This window comes from Podarcis erhardii (assembly GCF_964252035.2).
Source record: "Podarcis erhardii genome assembly, chromosome: 11".
In the NCBI taxonomy this organism is placed as follows: domain Eukaryota; kingdom Metazoa; phylum Chordata; class Lepidosauria; order Squamata; family Lacertidae; genus Podarcis; species Podarcis erhardii.
The window spans coordinates 25,612,408-25,639,882 of record NC_138501.1 but is presented as its reverse complement, the minus strand read 5'-3'; the positions used below and the strand labels follow the sequence as shown (position 1 = coordinate 25,639,882).

The following is a 27,475-nucleotide window of genomic DNA, read 5'->3' as shown; positions in this document are numbered from 1 at the left end:
TCACTGATATTATAAAGGAAATATGGCACCTTTGTTAGTATGGCCCTTTCCTTTGGCAGGTGCTGAGTCCCAGCAGATAAATGGTAGAATAATTCACTGTAGACTGGGACGGTCAGTGTTTTCTACAGAAGGCAGAGTCCAAGTATTAACTTTGATCTGAGGCCCTTGCTCAAAAAAAAAAGTTCCTGATGTTCACCTATCTTGTTCAATGTTCAGTATAACAGAATTGAAGAATCCTTTTTAGCCCAGTGGCGACATTCCCTTATATGAAACTTTCCAGTGGTTGCACACCTACTTATTTTTAAATACAGAGTTTGTGAAAAGCTTTTAATTTTTTTAAAAATCAACCATATAAGATGTCTAGATCATGCCTTTATAGAGGGTTATTGATACACAACAAATTGGATGTTGCCTGTATAATACTGTTTTTAAAAATGGGGTGGTGCAGTGAAATGCCATGCTAATTTAAAGGATAAACCTTCTGCAGAAAGATGCAAACCATCTAGAAAGTGCTGGATGCAAAAGTGGCAGATTTAACTGAAGCCAATAGTAGTAGTCTAAACCAGCAGCATTAGCAAATTGAAGTTTAGTGTTTGTAAAGGACTGTATAAGTTAATGCAAAAACTGGCATTTCAACAGAAGAAAAAGAAGGGAAGCACAGCATAGAGCCAATAAAGATGGATCTATAATGTAAACATGCAATAGTATAAGATAATTTTAAACATTATAACGATAATGTGCTAAATTAGGAGCATTTGGTTTTCTAATTAACATTTTCAAATGTCTGAAACAACCCAAAGCCTAATAGCAGGATCAAAGAGTTCCCATTTATCTTTTGAAAGCAGTCTACATTAGGGTTTTTTTTGCTGCTGTTGCCAAAATGACTAAGATGCTTTGCACTGATAACTCTTAGTGATATGATAGTGACTATTTTTGGTAGTCCACTGAGTGTTTGATAACTGAACATTAAAAATAGGATATGCCATATGTTCTGGTTTAGTTGTTACTCAGCCTACATTTAATAAAGATACTCTGAAAATTAGACTTTTTCTTAATGTGGATCATTATTTGAACTCACAAGTCATACATGTGCCATATATCAACATGTTTCAAAATAGGCACCAACTACGTCTGTAAACCTACATCCTCCCAGTAAACCCTGATGCATGTTTCTAAATAATATGCATTGAAAAGGGTAATTTTTATCACCATGATGGTAAAATTGTAGCTTTGCAGTCTGTATTTCAGACAAACTAGATCTTTAGTGAAACTGGTATCATTGTAATGGTTGAAACTACCTGGAAGTTGGTGCATCACACATTTTATTCCCAGAGACAGTCCAGGGTTTGGGGTGCCTTGGGCAATCTGGAGAGCTCCCTTTTCTGTTGGTGGGTCATGGCAGCTTACATGGCTGGAGCAATCAAAGCAGCATCATTACAATTTCTCTTAATGCCCCAGAACGCTGCTACTTCAGGGGCATTGTGGGAAATTCAAATTGCAAAGGAAAGGGGATCTAGGGCAGATGTTAATAGTGGGGCTTAAGGGAGTGCTTGGGCCCTGGCAGCTGTCCAAGGGTGTCAGGTGCCAACACTGGTCCTGGGTAGATGTGTGACCATTCAAACTATTCAAGAATCATCCCTCTGGAAAAGCAAGAGAAAACTCATATAGGTTCAGGAGGGCTGAAGTCTTACGAATCTTAAATATAAAGGGAGTCTTTTAATTCTAAAAAAAAAGTTCAAGGAAATGTTTAAATAGAAAATACTGAAATCACCTCAAAGTTCAGTGTGTTTCAGATGAAACAATTAAATTAGCTTGCAGTAGTGACTGTACAATTTACACTGGCTAGAATATATATTTGATTTCTCTGCTACATTATAACCTGTATTAACAGTATTCACAAATATCAGAAATAGCATAAGAGGATCAAATAGGTGTTTTTAAAAAATGTTATTTATGAAAGTTTTATTCTATGGCTTATGCTGTTTGTAAATTGTAAGAATGCTCTTCAGTGGCAGCAATTACAGGTGAAACTCGGAAAATTAGAATATCATGGAAAAGTTCATTTATTTCAGTAATTCAACTTAAAAGGTGAAACTAATATATGAGATAGACTCATGACATGCAAAGCGAGATATGTCAAGCCTTTATTTGTTATAATTGTGATGATTATGGCGTACAGCTGATGAAAACCCCAAATTAACAATCCCAGAAAATTAAAATATTAAATGAAATCAGCAAAACAAGGATTGCAAATAGAGCAATATTGGACCTCTGAGAAGTACAAGCATGCATATGTACTCAATACTTGGTTTGGGCCCCTTTTGCATCAATTACTACCTCAACGCAGACTTGTAATCTGGGGAACCAGGTTCGTGTCTCCGCTCCTCCACATGCAGCTGCTAGGTGACCTTGGGCCAGTCACACTTCTTTGAAGTCTCTCAGCCCCACTCACCTCACAGAGTGTTTGTTGTGGGGGAGGAAGGGAAAGGAGAATGTTAGCCACTTTGAGACTCCTTCAGGTAGTGATAAAGCGGGATATCAAATCCAAACTACTACTACTACTACTACTACTCCTACTCTTCTTCCTCTTCTTCCTCTTCCTCCTCTTCTTCTTCTTCTTCTTCTTCTTCTTCTTCTTCTATCAGCCTGTGATACTGCTGAGGTGTTATGGAAGACCAGGATGCTTCAATAGCAGCCTTCAGCTCTTCTGCATTGCTCAGTCTCATGTCTCCCATCTTTCTCTTAGCAATGCCCCATAGATTCTCTATGGGGTTCAGGTCAGGCGAGTTTGCTGGCCAATCAAGCACAGTAATCCCATGGGCATTGAACCAGGTTTTGGTACTTTTGGCAGTCTGGGCAGGTGCCAAGTCCTGCTGGAAAATGAAGTCAGCATCTCCATAAAGCTCGTCTGCGGAAGGAAGCATGAAGTGCTCCAAAATCTCCTGGTAGACGGCTGCGTTGACCCTGGACTTAATGAAGCACAGTGGACCAACACCAGCTGATGACATGGCTCCCCAAATAAACACAAACTGTGGAAACTTCACACTGGACTTCAAGCATCTGGCATTGTGTGTCTCCCCATTCTTCCTCCAGACTCTGGGTCCTTGGTTTCCAAATGAGATGCAAAAGTTGCTCTCATCAGAAAAGAGGACTGGGACCACAGAGAAACAGACCAGTTCTTTTTTTCTTTAGCCCAGGTAAGACGCTTCTGACGTTGTTTCTTGTTCAGGAGCGGCTTGACAAGAGGAATATGACATTTGAAGCCCATCTCCAGGATCCGTCTGTGTGTGGTGGCTCTTGATACACTACCTCCAGCCTCAGTCCACTCCTTGTGAAAGTCCCCAACACGTTTGAATGGTCATTTCCTGACAATCCTCTCCAGGCTGCGGTCATCCCTGCTGCTTGTGCACCTTTTTCTTCCACACTTTTCCCTTCCACATAACTTTCCATTAATGTGCTTCGATACAGCACTTTGGGAACATCCAGCTTCTTCTGCAATTACCTTTTGAGGCTTTCCCTCCTTATGGAGGGTCTTAGTGATGGCTTTCTGCACAACTGCAGCCTTCCCAATGATTGTGCTTCCTACTGAACCAGACTGAGAGACCATTTAAAGGCTCAGGAACCCATTGCAGGTGTTATGGATTGAATAGCTACTGCACCTTTTCACAATATTCACAATTTTTCGAGTTTCACCTGTACTGTAAGGTTTACACAGTCTATTTCTTTTTAGAGTACATAGTACACCTGCAATATAACAGGGCTGTAATTTTCATGCTACTGGTTTCAGGAGTCAAAAGTGCTTCTTTAGAGCAGTAAAACAGAAAATGTGGCCTATAAATAACTTATATTTGAGTTTAGTTATTATGGTAAATAAGATTATTATACTCATAAACAAATCTGCTTGTTACCTATGGCATTTTTATTTTGTCATATAATTATTTCATGTACATCTCTTCACAGATGTATAAACTATATTTTCAGGAAAATTGCCACAAAGTGTTGTTAATATGCTGAAAAGTGGTATATTTGTGTATTAGGTACTATAATAATAGATATGAAACATATTTGTATTCATAGATAGCTGCCAAATACAATTTTGTTACAGTACAAACAGGTTGATATTATTAAAATGAAATAGCTCATGACTTATCTGTTTTTCAAATTCAAAGATGTTTGGATCTAAACAGCTACTTGGGATAGCGTTTTGTAAGGGGCTTGTGATAGCTGAATAAAATTGTAAAGTTTAGCATTATCCATTAAGTTAGAAATCTGAAGGGGGGTGGGAATTCTTTCCAAACTTCTATTGGCAGAATCTTATGGTTAAAGTAAGAATCTCCCTCATCAAAACACGATGTTAATTTTGAGGTGTAAAAAATAAACCAAGGAGGTAGCTGAAGTAGAAAAAGCAATACTAATGAGTGGCTTCAACTGTTTAAAAAATGAGTGCATAAATTGTAAATTGTAAATTCATATGTTATTTCTGGATATAATAAATGATGTTTTATGACATTTTGGTAATAAGGACCACCAAGAGCAGAAGTGATTCTTGATTTAAACCTAAGCGGTACACAAGATCAGGTGCAAATGTGCTTTCACAATCATACATATATGAGCGGAATATATTCCTTCATCAATATTCAGGAGGGGAAGTTTCTCAAAAATGAAGGTACTGAAGGTTGAAATATCACTATGAAGCATGTAGTTTATATAAAACAACTATAATATAGATTCAATAGCAATCTATAGGACTCATCAGAAAAGACTCAAAAGCGCCAAAGAATGCTCATAGACAAAATGCAAATTAAGGAAGTTATGAAAGGCAAGAGGAATTATTTTTAAATTGTGCTCACATGAGGAAATTGAAAAAGAGCACAAACTGGGAAACAAAAAGCACAAATTCACTATAAGAAAAGGCAAAAATATAAATATAAAAACCAATAACAAATGTTTATTTACATTCACTAGATGCTGGAAGTGAGCCAGAAGAACAGTAGCCCAGTTTACATGCAACACTAAACCATGGTTTAGCACTAAGTGGACAAGACTCTGTGAGCTGAATGAAGCTTTGGGTTTGCATGCTTTTCCTTTCCCTCTGCTCCTCTAATGTACTTGGGAGGACTTCTGCCAAGTTTAGTTTTTCTTCCAAAGACCCTTGGTTCCACTTTCTTTGCCCAATGTAGTAGTTCCAGACAGGTATTTATTGTGGAACTTTATTTATTGATTTAATTTATTTATTGTGTGTCATCCCCTCCCCCAGAACATTTTTCATGGAAAATTTCACAGGTTGTTTTTTAAAAAACCTGTTGCAAAATATGTGTTTGTGATATTACACTCCCATTTGAAAGCACACTATGGCACTGAAGGCATTTTATTCATAATAAACATCTGTATCGTGCATGGCTCTAACTTGGCTGCAGCCAACTAGATAAAGATCTTGAAGTGAAAAGGCTTACTGGAAATCATTTGTCCAGGAAGAGAAAACATTTACAAAAGAATTGAAAAGAAAACTGTAAATATAATCCTTCGAAGACAGAGGTCCTCTGGCTGGGACGGGACAATATGGGATTGAGGGGGCAACTCCCATCTCTTGCGGGGGTGCAATTAGTGCCAGCACCGTCCGTTAAGAGTTTGGGTGTAATCTTCAATACCTCCCTCTCCATGGAGGCGCAGATTGCAGCTATAACAAAGGTGGCATTTTTTCATCTCCGCCAAGCTAAGCAGTTGGCTCCTTACCTCTCTCGCCCTGACCTAGCCACTGTGATCCACGCGACGGTCAGCTCCAGACTGGATTATTGTAACTCGCTCTACGTGGGGCTGCCCTTGAGACTGACCCAGAAACTCCAGCGGGTGCAGAATGCCGCAGCGAGACTCCTTACGGGGTCTTCGCTGCGAGATCACATTCATCCGGAGCTATACCAGCTGCACTGGCTCCCGGTACAGTACAGGATCAGGTTTAAGGTGCTGGTTTTAACCTTCAAAGCCCTATACGGCCTAGAACCCTCGTACCTACGGGACCGCCTCTCCTGGTATGCCCCACAGAGGAACTTACGGTCTTCAAATAAAAACATCTTGAAGGTCCCAGGCCACAGAGAGGTTAGGCTGGCCTCAACTAGAGCCAGGGCTTTTTCGGCTGCGGCTCCAACCTGGTGGAACGCTCTGTCACAAGAGACAAGGGCCCTGCAGGACTTGACATCTTTCCACAGGGCCTGCAAGACAGAGCTGTTCCACCAGGCCTTTGGTCAGGGCGCAGCCTGACTCCCTTTTTTGGCAATCTTTACAAAACTTTAGTTTATGGTTGCCATCAATTTTGATTTTAATTAATTTTTATAATGTTTTTATAATGTTGCACTGTTTTAGTGTTGTTAGCCGCCCTGAGCCCGGCTTCGGCTGGGGAGGGCGGGATATAAATAAAATCTATTATTATTAATAATAATAATATGTAAACTTACATTGCAGCCACAGGCAAGTCCAGTTTAGTTTGTGTTGGGGGTGGAGAAGATGTCTAAGGGGAACACTACAGAAATAAATAACTTTATGAACAATGTGGAGTAAGTGACTAGATTATCTCTATTTCACAATATAGTACTGACTCTTGGGCTATCCAATAAAACGGATGGGCTGTAGTAGACTGAAATAGATATTTCTTTACACAATATATAAAAGTAATGGAATTCACTGCACATTGGGGAAATGGCCCTCACTTAGATGGCTATGAAAAGGATTAGACAAATTCATGAAAGATAAATCTATCAACTGTTATTAGTTAAGAGTGCTAAGTGGGTCCTCGATGTTCAGAAGTAGTATATCACCCATCACAAAAAAGGAATAAAACAGGGCTATCACTCTCATGTCCTATTTGTTACCTTTCTACTATTGGAAGCAGAGTTCAAAACTAGAACTTTGTCCAATTCAGCAAGGCAAATTTTTTTATAGTGGTGCCAAACATTGTAATATCATAGTTGAGCTTTCATTGTGTGTGAAAAGAGATGAATAATTTCCACTGATTAAAAAATGATGGTTCAATAACCACCTGTGGATTCCCTGATAATTACCAGGGAGTGACAGGGACTAAACAACTGCACAGCCTGATGACACTGGTGCCTGGAGTTTTTATGCCAATGGATGGGTTTGATGTCAATGAATGTGTGATGGATTTCCTTTGTCACACCATTTGGAAATCTTTTAACTGAATTAATTTTTTTATATACACACACACACACACACACACACACACACACACACACACATATATATATATATTGGGGGGGGGCGCAGATATTATACTCCTCCTTTGATTATACCACATCAGAATGCAGGTAGGGGAATCACATGTCTCTGTGCTAGATTACAAACATTCTCTCTGACATGTTAGCTTTCCAGAGCTTGGAAGTTTTTGACACAGCATTCTGAAGTGGTGGAGTATCAGGAGAACTGTACTATATGCTTTTTCTGGGTAGCTCATATGAAGATTTGCATGATAAACCAGGTTACATGTTTCAGGGAAGGTCTGGAAAGTTGCTGCACAGAAGCGGCTCCCACACAGATATGTACACCTACTATATTTTGCACACAAGTACCCGGGAACATACTCTACTTAAATCCATGTAATCATATGTGACCCTCCTTACATTCCCCATTGAGATAGCTTCTGCTCTGTTAGCTTATGGGCATATTTATGTAATCACATAAGACTGTACAGCATTTTACAAAAAGCAGAAACAAGATTAGTTATCTAAATAATCTGCAACAGCAATCATAATGGTATTATTCACATCTGTCACAATACTTCTCATGAATCACTGATTTCAGTGCTTTCATTCATCTGCATTTTGGACTATACCATATAAGATGTATTCTAAATGCCAAGGTAAGTATGACATCATAAATATTTAGTTCTGCAGAATTTTCTCTTCCTGCACCAGTGGCTGTGTTGAGGCCTTTCTGAAGAACCAAGTGATCTTCCTTCTCAGTGAGTTTCACACCCACCTCCTTCCTTCTGCCAAACGGGAAACATTCAAGAAATAAGGTTTTCAATCTCACATAGTGTGGCATTTTTCTTCTAGAGAAACTAGTTAGGCATTTAAAATGCCCAAATAACAAAGTATCAAGGGAAGGAAATCAATGTCAAACTATCAACACTAATATAATTTCAAAGGGCAACTTTAAAAATAAAGCAAGCAAAAGTTAAGTATGTGAATGCTAATAATGCAGCCAATATAAAATATCACTAGTAAGAAGGGCAAGAAAATGATTAGGAAGTAAAAAATAAAACTAATGTGAAACGATTTTGTCATTCTGGATATTTTTTTTTCTTTTCATGATAACATTACAAATATATGCAGATATGTTAATAATGCTCTTTCCAGCTATGACCTTGGGTACCAGCCATTCAATGGCAGGTTGGTCCCAAATGTCTGAATTGAAGCTGACCTGATGGATCAAATCCTGTGGGTCTTGAATTTCCATTTCAAAAGCTTAGTATCCTATCTCATTTATGATCAACCTCCTGTAACTAAGAGACAGTTGTAGCTTAACAACTTTACTTTAGTAAGGATAACTGGGGCTCTGAGAACTGCATTATAAAATGTACTTACAACACAGCTGCTAATAGGCCTTAATGATTCTTGATTATGTTTCAATGAAAGGCAACGAAGTAACAGGCTACTGATCTTGTAGATCAAACAACTTTTCTGCAGCCTCACATAGACTGCAGCTGCTACCTACTTCTTATGCCAGTGCAAACATCACCGCAGAATATACAATTGTGCAATAAATATCTTAGCATATTTAAGGCAGTTCCCCATGATTCAATAGTCACATTAGCAACTATACATATAAGGAAGACAAAAATTTTGAAGACACTGCAATGAAACTGCTTTCTATTATTGGTAGAGGGTGATATGGTAGGTGGATAATAAAGTAAAGAAACATAGAGTAAAGTAAAGTAAAGATATTCTTAAACAGATCTGTATGAATCTTTATATATTTCTCATTAAGAAAGGTACTTCTTATAGTAGTCATGCTGTGGATTTTGTTCTAACATTCTAATAGAATCCTGCTTGCAGAATTTTATTTTAACTCTGTAAACTGCAAGTAAATAATGATAAGACATCCTAGCCTGTCTGATAATCTTTGACAACAATTCTAACAGTGCCATTGTGGCCACTGGAGAAACCTGCATGTACTAAACCCTGACCCACAGAGCCTTTTATCTGCATGTGTACTCTCCACAGGCCAAGCAAATAAAGGCCAACTGATAATTTACACATGAATGAACTTTCTCTGCAGAGTAGGCACCAGAGACATTTCTTTTCTCTGTTATTGAGAGAAAAGCAGCCAGGTCTGAGCTTGTCTCACCAGAAATCATACAAGTGAAACAGTGATATGTCCGAAAATGGCAGATCAGCAAAGGAAAGCTGTTCTGAATGCCTGATAAAAAATGGCAGCCACAAAGGACTAGAAGAATATTTAGCTTGAAACAGGTCTGACAATAACAATGGGTCTTTATCCTATTCCAAACAGGTAGTGCCTTACAAACTGAAATGGAGATACAATCCTGATAGAAGATTACACAAGATACCTGAATGGCTATCTTTAAAGAATTTAACCTGCATTTTAATTGCAGGTTAAAGTGTGAACTCTGGGTTTCTTGATATCTATCAGCCGCTATCAGTGCATCTAATTCTCCATCCATGGCTTAAATGAAAAGGCATGTGTCACCAAACAGCACCTGGCTATTTATTTGGGTTTTGAATCAACACATCCTAAAGCTTCAAGGTCAGTTACAATAAATGTAGAAACCTGTAATGATTTTATTTTATTTTGGATAATGCAAGTCTATTGCTAAAACTATTTTATTTATTTAAGGACTAAGATAGAACAAGAAATCTAAAAAGGGACACAGCATAGTTTGTAAGCTGAAAAATTATAGAACATAGCTACGTAAGGCTTTTCATTAGTGTTTGAAATTTGCCAGGCAGCAGGTGCATTTTGCACCTGGCTACTGGCCACTTGCAACCAAGTGAAGATGCCTAGGCGCCTGGATGCTGCCTGACATCTCCACCATCGGGAGGTGCAAGAAGTAGATCAATGACTACTTCTACCAGGGGCGGAATTAGGTAACATGGCACCCTGAGTGAGGCCAAAATTTGGCATCCCCTGAAAAGGACAAATATATATGCGCCCCCTTCCGTTCTGTTTATACCCCCTCCCCAAATACTTATTATTTTCATAGTAGTTCCTTTTGGCACAGTTGCTTATTTATGGAACTTCTCAGCAGATACCTGTATAACTATAGGCATCATCATCATCATCATCATTATTATTATTATTTTGCACCCCCTCAGCTTGGCGCCCTGAGCAGGGGAAGCACCCATACCACCCTAAATCTAGTGCAGATACTACAACCCATGCCCCATTCCCAGACTATTTTGCTCCCAGGAGACTTTTCCAAGATAGTTCCAGACACTAGACACCTTTAGATTTATTAGATACAAATATAGCTAACCTCTCAAAACCTGTAACTGCCCTAGCAGTCAATTCTGGATAGATATATACAGTACCTAACAAATTTTGCATTACGTTATTTATTTTCAGTATGTTGAGAAGCCAATCTTCCATGTGCTTCCATCATGTATTGTGAGTGGTTCATATAGAAGAAGGAAGAGATTACTAAATTAGAGGTAAGTTTCAGAAATATGAATCAGCCTCTAGCATCATTTCTCCATTCATGTCAGCTGATGAGGCCCTGCTTCCACTGCACTATTTCTTGCTGATGCTTGGCTTACACTAGGGATAGTACTGGAATAGCATACTTCCCTTGTCTATCATTTGTTCTGAATAGATTTCCCATAGTGTACTTTGCCACTGATCCCAATGAAGGTCATAGGAACACAAGAAACTGCCTTATACAGAGTCAGAGCATTGAGCCTATATAGTGACTGGCAGTGGTTATTTATCCAGGGTTTTCAGAGAAAGGACTTTCACAATCCTACCTGGAGATGCTGGGATCTGAACCTGGAAGCTTCAGCATGCAAAACATGTGCTCTACCATGGATCTATGGCCCCACTTCTAAGTCAGTTCACTACTCATTCTATTCTGTTTCCTGTTTTAAATTTGAGTCTCTTATCAGGTCATGAGGAGATTATTAGGCTGAATTTAGAAGAGTGGGGTGGGGGGAGAAAGAGAGAACAGGAAACAATAGGGAGTGCTTGACTAGAAAACCTGGTATCAATAATTGGCTGTATGAACAGAACTGGAATTTCCCTACTCTGCCGTAAAAATGGAAATCTTACAGGCAAATGAATCTGTACGGTTAGATTTCTAGAAAAGCAGTTTGTTGTCAGTCCTACAAGGTCTTTCATTTCCAGTTTCTAATGTGACGCTAGGGGCTGGAGGAATAGGCTTGGTTTATGGACCTTTTAGTTATGGATCATCTAATTCTATCTCAAAGCTCCATGGCAGCATGAACATTACCTTTGTACTTTCTTGCATATTGCCACAGTAATATCACTGCCTACAGAGCTTATCTGTTATAAACCATCGCATCTTTGACTGCAAGTCTCCAGTAATAAGAGCAGCATATTGAGAATAATCACATGAACTGGACTGTGTACTTTATTAGCTTCAGCAGAAATGCTTTTTTTTTTTTTTTAAATCATATTATAAATTTGTTAGGGGACAGTCTATTGAATTCTCCACCCATTGAAATACATAGAGTTGCCCACTCCGAGGCAATTATGAAATCTGGAATATACCAGTAATCACTGACTTAATGACTCAGTGAGACCATGATGAAATGTGGAGGTCAATGGTCTCTGCTCCTGACTGGGCTAGTCCCCCTTACAACCCTATAACAGCAAAGGTGAAGTTGTCAGTGTTTGGTGACACCATCACCAGTGTCCTTGAGTGTCTTTTTCTCATTAGGGAAAATGAAATAAAAGTGTCTCCCCAACTAGCCTGTGACACTAGAGACCCTTCAGTTGTGTTGCATATTGCAGGCCCTTTACTTTGCCCCACAGATATCAATGGGAACCACTGAAATTTATGACAATAAATTGCTACTGGGGTATGCAGCTGGGATGAGGAAATCCCTGAATCAAGTGACCTACTGTAAGTACTGTAGGGATTTTGCCTTACTTACAAATGTGTTACCAAGAATAGTGAGATATTTCCTCTAATGAAAGTGAATGGCCTCTCTTTTGCCCTCACTCAATGGCTATAGATTTTGCCTCCACTCAAATGGTGTCCTTGAGAGCTTTGGTTCATTTTCTGCCACACACACACACACACACACACACACACACAGAAGGAACTGTCACAGAATTAACTGGCTCCATTAATGTCTGTCGTGGAAGGTTACAGATTGGGTCAAAAACAGGTGGCACTGTGGTAAGGTGGCTACCTAGATGGCTCAACCTTTCCCTTTGCCACTATGGTGAAAGGAGAGGAACCTCCCCTCCCCCCACTAACAAAGATGCTTCTCCTCGCCTCCGTTACTCAGGGACAATGCTGCTGCTGAGGGAGACGGGGAGTGCTTTCTTTCTATAAAAATATTTAGGGGTACTCTCATTTTGACTCAAGAAAACCACAATTTTATAGTTCAAATTGGGAAAAATAAATACAGTAAATGGACCAAAGTACAAAGATTCACAAAATGTTTAGGGGTACGCATACCCCTGTGTACCCCCAGAAAAAAAGCACTGGAGATGGGAAAGAGACAATGAGACTCACACCTGGTCTGCAGCAAAGCTCTTCTTGGTTCCCTTCCTTAGCCACGGCAACAGCCTTCAGATAGTGCTGGAAGGGGGAGACTAGTAAAGGTTTTTGACTCCCAGACAGCCTGGAAACTGGTAGTGTATATATATTTATTAGATTTATATACTACCACTGTGCCCAGGCACTTGAGGCAGTTTTTACTTTTAAAGTACTAAAACAATTATATAAAATGTGGCATGACAAAATCCTCTCAGGCTAAGTGGGAGATGATGGCACAAGCTTCCTGGACTGGGCTTTCATCTTTCCTCAGGGCACACAGAACTCCAGGAAGATAGGAGCTGCTCCAACATTTCTCTCAGGCCATAGAATGTTCTATCAGGAGCTGATGGTGTGTGTGCAACCTGGTCTGGGCTCCCTTACTTCTGCCTTCCCTTAGGGCACACAGGTCTTTCTTAAGTAGCTCCAGGGAAGATGGGGAAGGAGCTGCTTATGTAAGATAGAAGAATAGGGTTTCTGAGCAGTTAATGCAGGGTTGGGGAACCTCCTGCCCATAGGCCTAATTAGGCTCAGCACAGCTCCCAGTTTAGCCCAGGAGCATGTTTTATTCAAATCACAACCACTTTTCCCCATACATGTTGTCATGTGGGGCAGGTAAAAAACAATCTAAAGGAACAAGTGGAAACTTAAAGTGAGTTCCTGATTGTTCCCACTAGGAGATCCCTAATGCAGCTGATGGGAGTAGCTGTCAGTACTGATCAACAAGCAGACTGGCACTGTCAGCAAGCCCCATTGAAGACACACTTTTGGCCCCAATAAACTCGCTGGTTTGCAGAGGAGAAATGACTGTTTGCAGATGTGGTTTGAATTTTAACCACACCTGCGGATGGACTTCAAAGGTGCTCACTGTAACTGCCAATCAGCAGTTATAGAAACTCCCTTTGAAGGTGTGCTCTCAGCACCAGTCAGCTGATGGGTCCTGATGCTACATCATCAAAGGGGCTTGCAGTAACCATCTATCAGGTGATTGGAGGTTATAGTGAACATCTGCAAAGCCACATAACTTCATAACAATACAAGGTGGCCCCATTCACCTGTCAAAGTTGGTCTATGGGGGTGGGGTGGGGTTAGGATCTAAAACATTGGCTGGATCCATTTCATATACAATTTGCTACAGATAAGGCACAGATAAGGCAATAAAATGTATGCTTCTGTTTTAGATGCTAAATTAACTAAAGCTGGGGTTATTACATTGCTTATAATGATGGTGCTAGGAGCTAGCACATTAGCACAAAGACTTTTAATCACTAGGCCATATTTATATAACTGAACAACCTACCACTTGAAGTGTAAATCTCATTTGTCACTCTCAAACCTGCATCTTCAACAGACATCCAACAATCTAGTCTACATATTTTGTGTGACACTTATGCAGAAGAAAATAATAGGACAAATTAAGTGTTGGCCTATGTATTCCATATGTCTAAAAGGTTTTGCTTTTGAAAGTTTTCTTATCCGCTAACACAGTTTATCTTTGTGCCTGTCCGATAACTTCATTGGACAGCTAATTATTCAAGCTACATAGAAAGACCATTTATCTTTTGGTATATTCCAAAAACATTCTTCTTCTTCCTGCTACACTTTCTTTGAGAACATAGAAATGGCACTGTTCATAAGTACCGTAGCTTGGTTGCAAACATATTCAGTTTCCATTCAGCATAAGATTGTAAAGTGATAGGAAGCTACATGAAAAGGATGCAGTTGATGTTCATATGACATTTGTTTCTCCCTGAGACTTCCCCCTCCTAAACTATTGGACACTGAACCAGGAAAAGTATCTAAAAAGATACTAACTTAATGTTATTGCTCCCAAAATCTATCAACGCTAAGAGGAGGAGAGGAAAAGCAAAATAATAGGAAAAGGTTCACAATATAGAAAATTACATGTTGGAATGACCAAGCAGGATATTCTCTTAATTTTCTATAAATCAGAATTTTGATGTATTTTTAAATGCAATAAAATATAACTGCTGGCCTTTTATTTTATCAGGACTACAGCATATGAATATCCTATTTAGATATAATTTCTGAATATGAAAATGCATACACCTTGTATACACAGAACCACAGAAGGCAAACTCAGTTGAGTCTATTTCAGAGGAAACCAATCAGAGTTTCTTACCATGTGCATGCAGCAAATTAGACAAGTGTCATTTGTCACATGTGACTGTTCATTAAACTGTGACAAGCAATTTCCTACATGGAAGTACTATCTGTGCAGGAAGCAGTGGCGTAGCGTGGGTTGTGAGCACCCGGGGCAAGGCAAGTAATTTGCGCCCCCTAACCCGTGGATTTGCGCCCCCTAACCCGTGGATTTGCCCTAACCCCAGATGTTGCGCCCGGTGCGGCCGGCCCCCCCTGCACCCCCCACGCTACGCCACTGGCAGGAAGTTCTAATGCATGAGGTGTACCCCAGTTTGTAACTACGGCCATGGAAGGGGAATGATTTAGTTGAGGCCATACAAATGAAATGCATAAAGATGGAGAAAAAGGTCTGGGAGTAACAGGCATAGGGACTGAGAGCATGATCACAATCAGATCTCCAGTTTTTGAGCTTGAACATATTTTACCGTTTTCTCCTCAATGAGTGCAAGAAGCCTGCTTGTTTTAGTGTAAAGCCAGGATTCTGAGAATTTGGCAAATGTAAGAACATTTGCTGATAGACAAACAGAATGCATGTTATGAAGCATGACTGTGATCATTCAGAGTTCTCTCTCTGGATAAAGAGTTTATTCAGAATATTCAGTTCTCTGATCACCACTGTGCTTCTTTCTCATTCTGCTTTACCATTTAAACTAAGCCGGAGGGCAGAAGTGGCAATATTTGCCAAAACTCATGCCCACTCTCTTTCTTGAACTGGGCCTTATGAAGTGTTTTGGTTGTCACCATTCACTCAGAAACCAAAAGATAATTTCTACACTATGCACAGCCTCTCTTTCAGTCTGGTGAACTATAGTCATGAATTATTTCCTCAAATATGTTTCCAGCATGACAACACTACTTTATTTTATAAGATGTACTGGAGCTGAAAACACAGCAGGGTCAGCTGCAGTTGGCAGCTGTCCTGGGGTAAAAAAAGAGAGAGAGAGAGAGAGAGAGAGAGAAGAAGAAGAAGAAGAAGAAGAAGAAGAAGAAGAAGAAGAAGAAGAAGAAGAAGAAGGAGGAGGAGGAGAAGTTGTTGTGCATGCACCATCAGTAACACCAAGTGCCATGAAACAGTTGTCAAAGATGAAATATATGTTTTCACAGAAGGGACAGAATGGTCTTAATGGAGAAACCTTAAAAAAAATGTCAGGTAGGGACATTTCTCTTTTTAGTAAGGATTTTAAAAAACACAACAAGGAATATGTCCATGGTCAGATGCTTTACATACATGACTTAGAAATTAATGAATGCACAACTTATGGAATTTGTGTCATTCTAGCATGTAGGACACTTTCTTTTCCATCACTCAGTTTTTGCTACTACTGTTCTGTTAACCTAAATACATAGCTTTAAATGCTCTAATTCAAACTCACAGGTGCATAACCCATGCAGATGCACAAATTATGCAAGCTGAAAACAGGCAATGTTTCACGTCACTGAAAAGTATGATATAAATTATGTGCTAAATATTTTTCTTAGGAGAAAATATATATTGCAGGAAAAACTGCTAGAAATACAATTCAGATTAGTCTAATGGGCAAAATATTTGCATTCAATTTGATTTAGATGTTGGCTGAAGAGAAATAATTGGAAAGAGAATGTTCTCTCTGTTGGCAAGATTTTCCACTGCTCTTTCTCATCTTATGATGCCAAATTACATGTTTTCCTCTATGCAGTGGCACAACACGGACAAGTTGCTAGGGTGCCAAAAGTCTCCAAATGTAAATTTTGAATACATTATCTGTGATAAAACATTTTATGTACTATATATTCTTTAGTAAAAGAGATATTGAACACATTATGAACCTTTTTTTTCCTTTAAAAAATAACTGTTTAAATGGTTTGTTCAAGCAGGATTATTCTTCTCACACAGAGGTTTGTGTTGGACTATAGAATATGAAACAATCTCCTCAAGATATTTTGTGTTCAACATAAAATATTTAAAATGTCTCATTTCCAAGAGGGAGTTCATGACAGATGTGTTATTTTCTCCCTCTCCATTTTTAACAGCATTGTTGTGTCTAATTAGCCCCATTGATTTACCCATGACAGTATGAACTTTTTAAGAGGAAAGAAAAAGTAGATCATGGTGTTTGAAGCAAAGAACAATCTATGACAAGGTGAAGAAAGGCCCTGATTTTAGGTGTTTTACAACAAAGTCCTCAAGTAGCCCAGAGAGCTTTCACTTATTTATGCACCACCATATGATACAGGCTTTTGCCTGTAGCATTACAAATCATAGACAGGCTTGATACAAAATGTTCTCCAGGTGTTAACAGACCAACTGCGCCACTATTTCTTATTTATGTACTGTCTAGTAATAGAAGACAAATTGCTATAGATGTGGCAAATGTGATTAAACAGGTATTCAGAAGTCAAAAGGGAGACATACTTGTAGGTTACATTATATGACACTTTCTGTAGGCTCAGAACTGTTATTTTGAAGACAAATGTGAAATGAAAATGTTCAACAATTCCTTCCAATCCCACAGTCAGAACTTCTAGTTTGTGCTGAGAATTCAACCCCACGGGCATTGAAACTAGAAAAACAAAACAAAAACATCCTTGTTTCCTTCTCGCACAATGACAATGTTAAATGAATATTAGCATAGAAAGAAATAACAAAATGGAATTTATATGGCAAAATTATTTTTTTTGAAACTGTAAGAAGAAGCAAAGTTAGTGAGCTAACATGGCACTAGAAGCAGTGAATTCATCTGCATTAATAATGAGTAAAATTAAGAAGAGTAAAGTTTGTCTTAAAAGTTTCAATTAAAACATACACTATTTCTTTCACCTGATTGTAGCCCCATATGGCAAGGTCAGCCCTTTCAGTGAACAAACAGCTCAGTCGCCTCCAGTGTAGCTGTTATCTTCCTCAACAAGGGGAGACATTTGGCACAGCCTAAAGCTGGGGCATGAACCCTGGCTAAGCTTAAGACATTTATCTGACAGCATCAGCTGACACTCCACAAACACATTTGCTCTCCATGACCCCAGAGCATTTGTGATTAATCAAAAATGTATCTTGAATCTTGAGAACAAGCTACAAGCAGGCACACACAAAAAAAAATATGCTCTCGATCTCGCTTATCGACTCAAGAGGTATATTGAATTTAGAAATAGCAAATAGAATAAAATGATCAATATGTTCTCACTTGTCTATGGAAGAGCAAACTTTATCCCTCAAGCAAAAAACATTGATCATGTAAATGTTTGAGATGTTTTTTAGTTTTTAAAAAAGCAAAAACATATTTGTGGGCAAGGAGAGCAGCATTAGAGAGGTACATTTATTATATAACAGCACAGAAAAGTGTAGAAATAATATTGGAATATATGAATGTGCTCGTGAGCTATAGCCAAGTTCTTTATACAACTTTGAACTGCTATAGCATGGGAGTTTGTAGCCTGTTGCCAAAAGATCTTAATAAAACATTATAAAGTGGATTTTAAAACTTAATGAAGTCACATAATATGTTTCAGAAAAAGCTCCCTGTCTTAATTTAAATGAGAAGCAGTTACAATATATCCCCCATGCACTGTTTACAATTTATAATTTATGCCTCTATTCAAAATACACTACTTTCTTCAGTCATCTGCTAAGTGATATGATTAGCATTTGAATATCATAAAATTTTACTTTTCAATTGTCAGAATAGAAGCTTTTAAGCTTTTAATGTTTTCATTCACTTTTTAAAGAACAGTACTTTACTGAAGTCTAATTAATAATGAGAAAAATAATATCATGAGAACCACCTATGCTCATTGCAAAATGGGTATAACTTTATCTCCACAACAGCACTTAATTCTTTTACATTCTTTTCTGATTACCTACTGCTTAGGGTACAAGCCTTTTGTTTCCACATAGTCCTCTTATTCTAGCAGAGAACTACTGTATGTCCTTTGGTCTCTGTTGACACGACAAACAAACTTTCATAGCATGTGCTCTACATAAAATGGTGGTACTAATTAGAAGATATAAACTCATGCTGAGACATAATATGAATTGGTTTTATGCATCTACTAAGCTCACAGCAGTATTAGATTTATGGTGCCAACATCTTCAAGTAATATTCAACTCTCCCCCTCTCAAATTTCAAAACTATCTAGAAATAAGGGAACATTGATTTTATTTCTTAATGTAACAGCCAAACTTCACTGATCCACACTTCAGTAATCTGAATATTTAAAACATATCTCCAAGAAACTAATTTCTACAGCTTTTCTGCAAATATTTAGCACCGCAAAGCTATAGTGAAGGTGACCTATGTAGCTGAACATATTTAACCGAGTGCAAGAATGAGCAGCTGTCAAAGGGCATGGTAAGAAGTCAGTGAATCTGCATGGTGCTTGGATCCAGAAAACCACATCCTCTTGCTACCTGTATATAGCACCATTCTTCCCTTCCCTAGCAGTTTAGCTATACTGCAATCACTTGATTTGAATTTAGTATCATGATGCTGGGCTTAAGATTGGTGACCCTTTTGTAATTTGATTAGTTTTTATGATGTGAAGCAATCTTAAGTGGGTTTTAAAAATTTGAAAGAAATAGGAGCGAACCCTGTTTTGCCACCCGAGGCAAGACAGGAAGTTGTTCCCACTGAAGCCTCGCTTACTGGGGTCACGTGGTTGCTTCTGGTGAGATCTTATGAGATCTTGCATAATTCTCAGAATATTTGGCTGGAAGGTGCAGCTACATGACCCTGGTGGTGGCAGGGGCGGGGTGGGGGGGTTCCCATGGGGGCACAGCCCTGCAGAGTTCCACTGCCCAAGGCAGCGGCTTAAGTCATATGATACAGCATCCACCTTAGGTTGTCTTTATTTTTATTATTATGATGTATATGTGTTTTTAAATTGTAACTTCATGTTGTGAACCGCCCTGAGATCTACAGGTATCGGGCAGTCTACAGTTATTATTATTATTATTAATACTATTCTATTTTTTTTTTTAATAAATTTTTATTGGATTTTCACATTTTATAACAACACATACAAAAAAAAAAAAAAAACCACACACATGAATATTTTCATATCCTTACTTTCATAACCCTCTTTCCCTGACTTCCCCCCACCCCACCCATACATCCCAATTTCCATATTTAATTCAGCAAGTTCTTGTTTCTCTCCTTAACCCTATTCTTATTATGTTTAGACTTAATTCTTTCTGTTAGGCCCAATTTATTGTCCCATTCACTTATATACATTAGATCCTTTATCTAAGATCGATCAAGGTTCTTATACCATAAATTTCCCTTTTTTATATTGAAATATAAATCAAAATTATAAAACCCCAAAATCATAAAATTTTTGAATTCTGTTTTTCCCCCTTCCTCCCTGCCCAGGTATCTGTCCCTTCCCAAATAACTGTCCTCCCATGAAACTCCTAGCCCGGATTCCTCACATCAGAGGCCTTTAAGTCTCTTTCAGTCTCTCTCTGTCTGTTCTGTTGGTAGTCTTTTTTGTTGGTCTTCAGATCACGAGGGATGTCTGTCACAGTCACTTCATCTTTTCTCGAATCAAACCTAATTGGAAAAGCTTGCTGCCAGGGTTCTGCCAGGGGTCCCCGAATTTCAAAGTCATCCAAGCCAGAAAAGAGGAGGAAGTCCCAGTTATGTTTCTTTACTCTTTTAACTTCCCATGTTCCATAGTGTCCAATGGCTATTACTATTCTAAATGGCAATACTATTCTAAACATATTGTCTCAGAAGTAAATAAACTACACTGATTTTACTGGAAGACTACAGAAGCCACATATTTGCAAAGGAATCCCAACATTTACCCAAACAAATAGTTTCAGGAATGTGGCATTAGGACTTGGGCATGTACCACCACAATATTTAACCACTGAAGATAAGCTGTAGTTCTCCCCATAAGATTTTCACCTTCTCCAGTGAACTGCTTTTAGCTACCATGAAGAGATCACTCTGGGATAATACACAGACACAAGCCACCAGCATCCTGATCTGGGTTCTACAGTATTAGAAGCTGCAATGTTCCATATTACCTTTACGTGACAAATGGCAATTGTTAAGAGCAGCAGGGTACATTTATATGGCACTCTTTCCCCTTTCATGTGAATAACTATTCTGAAGGCTCCAGATCAAGAGTTCCACCTTATTGCAGACCTGAAAAATTGTAGCAGATTTTGAGGTCTTTTGGGGGCCAGTAGCTTATGTTTGCCCCACATAAGTAACAGCTACAAAATACATAAATTGAGCAATTTTACTAGCCCAACTTCCGTTGTAACAAGCATGTTATCACTTGTTAAAGAGTTCTGTGTAATTCATTGTCTTCATCCTTGATTACCAATAGAGCCTTGGCCAATATAGATATCTTACCTATTTTGTTTCTGTACATTAGTGTCACTTACAACATCTCCATGGTGTATATACAGGTTGCATGATGGTAGCTTCCTACGTGCTTATCTTACAGAAACTAACATGAATTGAAGCACTAGACATCCCAGCTGTATGTTTTGGCATCCATGGTGAAAATGAGCAGAAAATCTAGCTGTTCCATATCAAGAAGTATTTTTACTAGTGCTAATGTGCCTTAAATACCTTGTTCCACAGATGAGTGGCCTGGCACCTGCTGCATGAGAAATAGCCAATTACTGCTCAGTGCCTCTAATTTTCTGATTCAATTAGCATGCTTCAGAGCTTTCCAGTTTAATTGCAAACTACTTCAGTTAGCTCTCTGATTAATCATTGCCCATCTGCAAACCATCGGAAAACTTAGTGGAACAAATTTGTGTACTTTGGAATGCTGGGAGCTTAGCAAATCAAACTTGTTTTGGTATATAAAGCTTTAATTTTGTTTGCCCTTTTCAGCTGCACTTGTAAGAAGCTCTGTACTGATTAAACAGGAAGTCCAGACAATAATATGCTACATTATGCACGTAATTACTGTAAATACAGCCGAGACTGGAGAAGCATCATTTAAGGTTAGGCACTACCATGTATGGAGTACGGGGTCAAGACAACACATTTGGAATCAATTTCTTCCCATTACAGAAGAAAATAAATATCACAAAAACAATCATGTGATGCCATTCCAATATCTATACTTTGAGGAATATTATTTTAAGCACACTCATAAGTAAATCTGACTGTTTTTAGTAGGTCTTACATCCTGAACCAACATGTTTATTCAGAAACCTTAGGAATTCCAGTGGAAGCTATTCAGCTATGTATGCTTAGATTGCAGCTTCTGATTCAGCAGAGAAACCCATTCCTAGCTAATTACATCACCTTGTATGTGTTTTAGAAGAAAGACTGGATGGTTTTCTAATCTTGCAAACCATTTACCATGAACAATAATTTCAACATCTGTTGCCTTTCATAATCTGAAGCTATATAACAGTATTGTCATGTCACCATAAGCATGCCTCAGAAGTGTAAAGAGGTGAAATTATTAATATGATGAATCTTTTTATTCACTTTTTAATTTTTGACATTTCTGCTGTGTTTTTAAAGTCCCCCCAGAAATCCTTTGAAGATGAAAATATGTTTCCTTGAAAAAAATCACATAAAAAAGCAGAAAATACTTAATTCAACTGTATAATGCAACAGTAAAACTTTATAACCTGATGTAAGTGTTTTATTTTAAGCTTAAAGCTGCTATGATTGTGATTATATGTCAATGATCACAAATTACCTCAAACAGGAATGTTTAGCCACCTATGAAGTGGCAAAGATAACCCACAACACCAAGCCATATTTTCCCCACATAGTTTTATCCATGTTCATTTTTCCCTTTTCCATCACTGTATTTACTTAATTCCTGATATAGATTGCAATCCTATAAAACACCCTGTGATCTTTCATTGGTATATAAATTAAATTTTTAAAATCCCAATTCATTAAAATTAGTATGAATGTCATCATTTATTTAAGCTGGATGTGGGTTTTATCACATATTTTGGTATGGTTTGAGTAAGGAGATGACAGCAGCTAAGGGGTTGGAACTGAGATGCCCACCTGAAAATTGAAGTGATTAAGAGGGGAGTGTGTGTGTTCAAACATTCAAAGTGAGAATGTTTGATTGTCAAGAAACACAGTTGACTTCCGGGGGAGGGATCATGGCAGACTGAAGGTCTCTCATTGGCTCCTCACCAACAGAGATAGCACAGTCGCGTTTGATGCCAGATCAAGACGTCTCTCCATCCATGGCTTCATTCCACTCCACCAGCATCACAACTCCACCATTTGACTGTTTCATTCATCCAAAAACCAGTGTGAAGGACTTTCCCATTTCACCACCTGTTCCCTCCCTGTTTGATTCTGCTTTCTATTTCATTCATCTCTGGTTTACTTTCATTCTCGATTAGATCAAACTTTGTTCTAATCCATTTTATTTGCTCATCAAACATTTGCTGAAGGTGGCCAACAGTGGAATGTCCAAAGATATACTTGTTATACTGAATGTTTTTGATCTTATTAACAATTCAGTCTCATTACATCGCCCGTCTCCACCTTAAGATCTTCACAGCATTATCTCTTATTAGAGTAAACTCTTTTCCCACAGAGGAAGCATCAAGTGAAGATTTACTTTCAATTTATAGGCAACACTTTTGTTGAGAAAACAACGAACTTTCTTGATTCAAACAATTAAAGCAGACGTTTTCTCCTGCGTTCAGCCCTTTAACAACCAACTTCCCTTCCCTTATTGTAGCCAGAAAGCAACTCACACGCCGAATGTAAATTTCTACCAGCAGACAGAGAAATCTCATTTTCGATATATGAATTATAAGCATCTCAGGAATAATTAAGAAAGAGAAGCTTTTGCAGATCCAATGCTCATCAGGGCTCTTATGTGGTTCCCAGGAGCAGACAGTTTCTTGGTGTCTTGACACAGAAAATGACTGTTTCAGAGCATCAGAGGTTAACCACCTGTTCACTCTGTTTTCCAGACTGAATTCAATAGTCAAAATTTATGTCTGGCTGTCATCAATCACCACACAGTTGTATCCATTGGCAGCTTGCTAACGAAAGACATTCATTCCTCCATGTTCCTCCCCCTTCTAACCCTAGAAAGTCTTACGTGTGCTACTGGTTTGATTAACACTTGGGTATGAAAGGTGATATTCTCAGACTGAAAGGGCAATGGCACCACAGGCTCTTCTTCTGGAGGGGCATCTGGACCTGGACCTGTATGCAATTCCCCTTCTGACTCCAAATTCTCAACCACAACCCCTGAAGAAGGGGAAGACATTGCGCCAAAAAGTTGTGATGGAAGTCTGGTTCAATCTTGAGTATCCGTGTGTTAGAGAATTGTTAAGCCATGTTATATCCAAAAGAGCTTGCAGAAACAGCTTGCAGAGACCCAAGTTTGGGAAATCCTGATATAGAATGTCCTTTGGAAGCAGGGGAGAATGGCCGAGCACAATGGGGAAAGGTTTACATATTGGGAAAGCTGGCACAAATGGACATTAGCAGGGTGAAGCGAACAGACTGGCTGTTAATTGGCTGTGTGAGTGTCTGGAGGCGGTTGGTGGATGGATGGCGGCTAACAGATTGAGGCTGAATCCTGACAAGAAGTACTGTTTTTGAGGGACAGGGGGCGGGCTGGTATGCGGGACTCCCTGGTCTTGAATGGGGTAACTGTGCCCCTGAAGGACCAGATGCACAGCCTGGGAGTCATTTTGGACTCACAACTGTCCATGGAGACGCAGGTCAATTCTGTGTCCAGAGCAGCTGTTTACCAGCTCCATCTGGTATGCAGGCTAAGGTCCTACCTGCCCGTGGACTGTCTTGCCAGAGTGGTGCATAGTCTAGTTATCTCTCGCTTGGACTACTGCAATGCGCTTTACGTGGGGCTTTGAAGGTGACCCAGAAACTACAACTAATCCAGAATGTGGCAGCTAGACTGGTGACTGGCAGTGGCCGCCAAGATCATATAACACCAGTCCTAAAGGATCTTCACTGGCTCCCAGTATGTTTCCGAGCACAATTCAAAGTGTTGGTGCTGACCTATAAAGCCCTAAACAGCCTCGGACCAGTATTTCTGAAGGAGCACCTCCACCCCCATCATTCAGCACGGAAACTGAGGTCCAGCACTGAGGGCCTTCTGGCAGTTCCCTCACTGCGAGAAGTGAGGTTACAGGGAACCTGGCAGAGGGCCATTTCGGTAGTGGCTGCCACCCTGTGGAATGCCCTCCCATCAGATATCAAAGAAATAAACAACTGACTTTTAGAAGACATCTGAAGGCTGCCCTGTTTAGGGAAGTTTTTATTGTCTGATGTTTTAGCGTGTTTTTAATATTCTGTTGGGAGCTGCCCAGAGTGGCTGGGGCAACCCAGCCAGATGGGAGGCGTATAAATAAATTATTATTATTATTATTATTATTATTATTATTATTATTATTAGGTTTAGTGGGAAAATGTAAGGAAGGTGTAGCTATTTAAATCAAAAGGACATCTGAAGGAGGGCTGCTCAGTTTTTCTCTAATTCCGATATGTCATTTTGTATTCATAAAATTTATATCCTGCCCTTCCTCTCAAAGGGAGCATACATGTCATTATATAAGACAATTGTACATGTGTGCATTTCACTTTGTAGACATGGAGGGTTTGCAAGGCAACTGCTGTTCCAGTCTTTTTGAGAGATGTAAGTAGCACTTTCTGAAATACAGCCAGGTTTCATTTGGCCTGTTCTTTCCATTGCTCAACTAATTAATGTCTATAGCCCTAAGGGGGAAAGTTATTTTTCCACTAACTAGCAGTCAGGTGTTGCTTCTGGCATGAGAAAAATGGGGAAACTAACTTTGCCATGCAACTGGTGATCTCTCTGCCAGTTAATAACTTGTTGTATGTATATGTAGCATACATACTGTGTGTGTGTGTATGTAACTGAGAAAACTGTTGTTTAGAAATGCTCCAAAACCCTCTACTGTAGTTAAATAAAGCAGTTTAGGTTGGATTTCAAAGTTTGCCTTGCATCTAATGCCATCTCGGTGTAGGAAGGGAAAGGATCTTTCTTCCTCATAAAAAGATTGGAGAGGTGCCCAGTAAGCACAGTAGACTGGAATAAAAAGGAAGCTATATATTTTAATAAATATTGTCACAAGTGACAGCTGGTTTCTAGAGCTGAAACTAACTCCATCAGAGGAAAGCCAGCCTGCAGCTGGTAAGAGAGGAATACACAGCACAGCAGGGACAAAGTGCATATCTGGGGGTGGGCAGGTTTTGTCCCACATTTTAGATTCTGAACATTTCATATTAATGATCCCACAGCTACTTCAAGGCGTTTCTCCTCCCACATCTTGCCTGAATGCTAAAGTCATTGACTGACACTCTTCTCCAAATGCCACCTCCATTAGAAGTTAGTCTTGCATCTTTGTCCCAGCTATGGAGTACCCTTCCCAAAGAAATATGTCTGGCACAAACTTTGCTGTCAGTCCAAGGTTGAAATAGATATGCATCCAGACTAGGGCTGGGCGATATATTGATATTTGATCCAACACCAGGGACTCAGCTACATTCATCTATTGTATTGTTAGAACTGCGTTATAAACATATGACACCAGATGGCGCTGTAGAGCTGTGATCGGTCACCAATGGGATTTTTGCACTGAGAGATTTTATAGTGTTTTTTCAATCAGTGTAGATCCAGCCAAGTTTGAAGGCCATTATTGTGATATTGGTTTAATAATTTTTTGATCTGGCAATATATCACAAATCATGAGGGGGGGGGGGGTGTGCACCATGCAAAAATCACAATGTGGGGAAAGCCAGACAATGCTTTTATTGTTTCCTGCAGCCTCTGTTAACTCTGCTGGTTCAGCTCTTCCCTGCCTCCTGCAGGAGGCAGAAAAAATCATGATGTGGGAAAAACGGTTAAGCCAGCTAGTGCCTCTACATAGCTTCATTCTTATTTCAGACATTGTGATATATTGGTATATTGAGATGTTTAGCTGGTGATATATTGTGATGTTGAAAACCAGATATTGCCCAGATCTGGATTCCAGGCATTTTAAAAACACTCTCATCTTAAATTTTTAAATTCTCTACTTATAGCACATTTACAGGCTGTCTGTTTCTAGTTTTATTTGCTAATTTTATTTTTGAAAAGCACAATGCAATCATTTGATGGAAGGTGACATATAAATGTTTTGAATAAACAATAAATAATAATTAATACTTGAATTTTAAGAATAGCAGTTAATAACAAAACTGATTAATGCCATGCTAGTTTCTCTGCCAAGGGACACTAGATTTCTGATAACCCTCAAAGATTCAAAACAGACCAGGTATGCCGAATAATTTGCTAGACAAAATGAAAGCAGATTACATTTTTCAAAAATATGTATTAGATTAGACACTACACATTTGAAACTCAAATTCCTAATAATGGTATTTATTTCATGTATGCCTTTGGAAAGACATTTTTGTATTTCGTAAGAACTTAAGAAGAGCCTGCTGGATCAGGCCAATGGCCCATGTTGTCTGGCATCCTGTTCTCACAGTGGACAACCAGATGCCTCTTTGAAACTTACAAGCAGGATCAATTCTTTGATATTTAAAATTGGGATAATAAAACTTATCATGCAGACAT

General features: G+C 39.0%; 1 protein-coding gene across 5 annotated transcripts in view; it reads right to left on the bottom strand.

The window, feature by feature from the left end:
- The window catches only part of ARB2A (ARB2 cotranscriptional regulator A), a 204,628-nt gene that overhangs the window by 17,103 nt on the left and 160,050 nt on the right, over positions 1–27,475 (bottom strand). Inside the window, exon 11 of one of the 5 annotated variants that reach the window (XM_081880537.1) lies at positions 7,962–7,996. The exons of the other annotated variants lie outside the window; for them this stretch is intronic. Within the exon in view, the coding sequence (XP_081736663.1) occupies positions 7,977–7,996 (20 nt within the window). The 3' untranslated portion in view covers positions 7,962–7,976. Of the gene's footprint in view, positions 1–7,961; positions 7,997–27,475 lie in introns of those variants that run through there. 5 annotated transcript variants of the gene reach the window in all.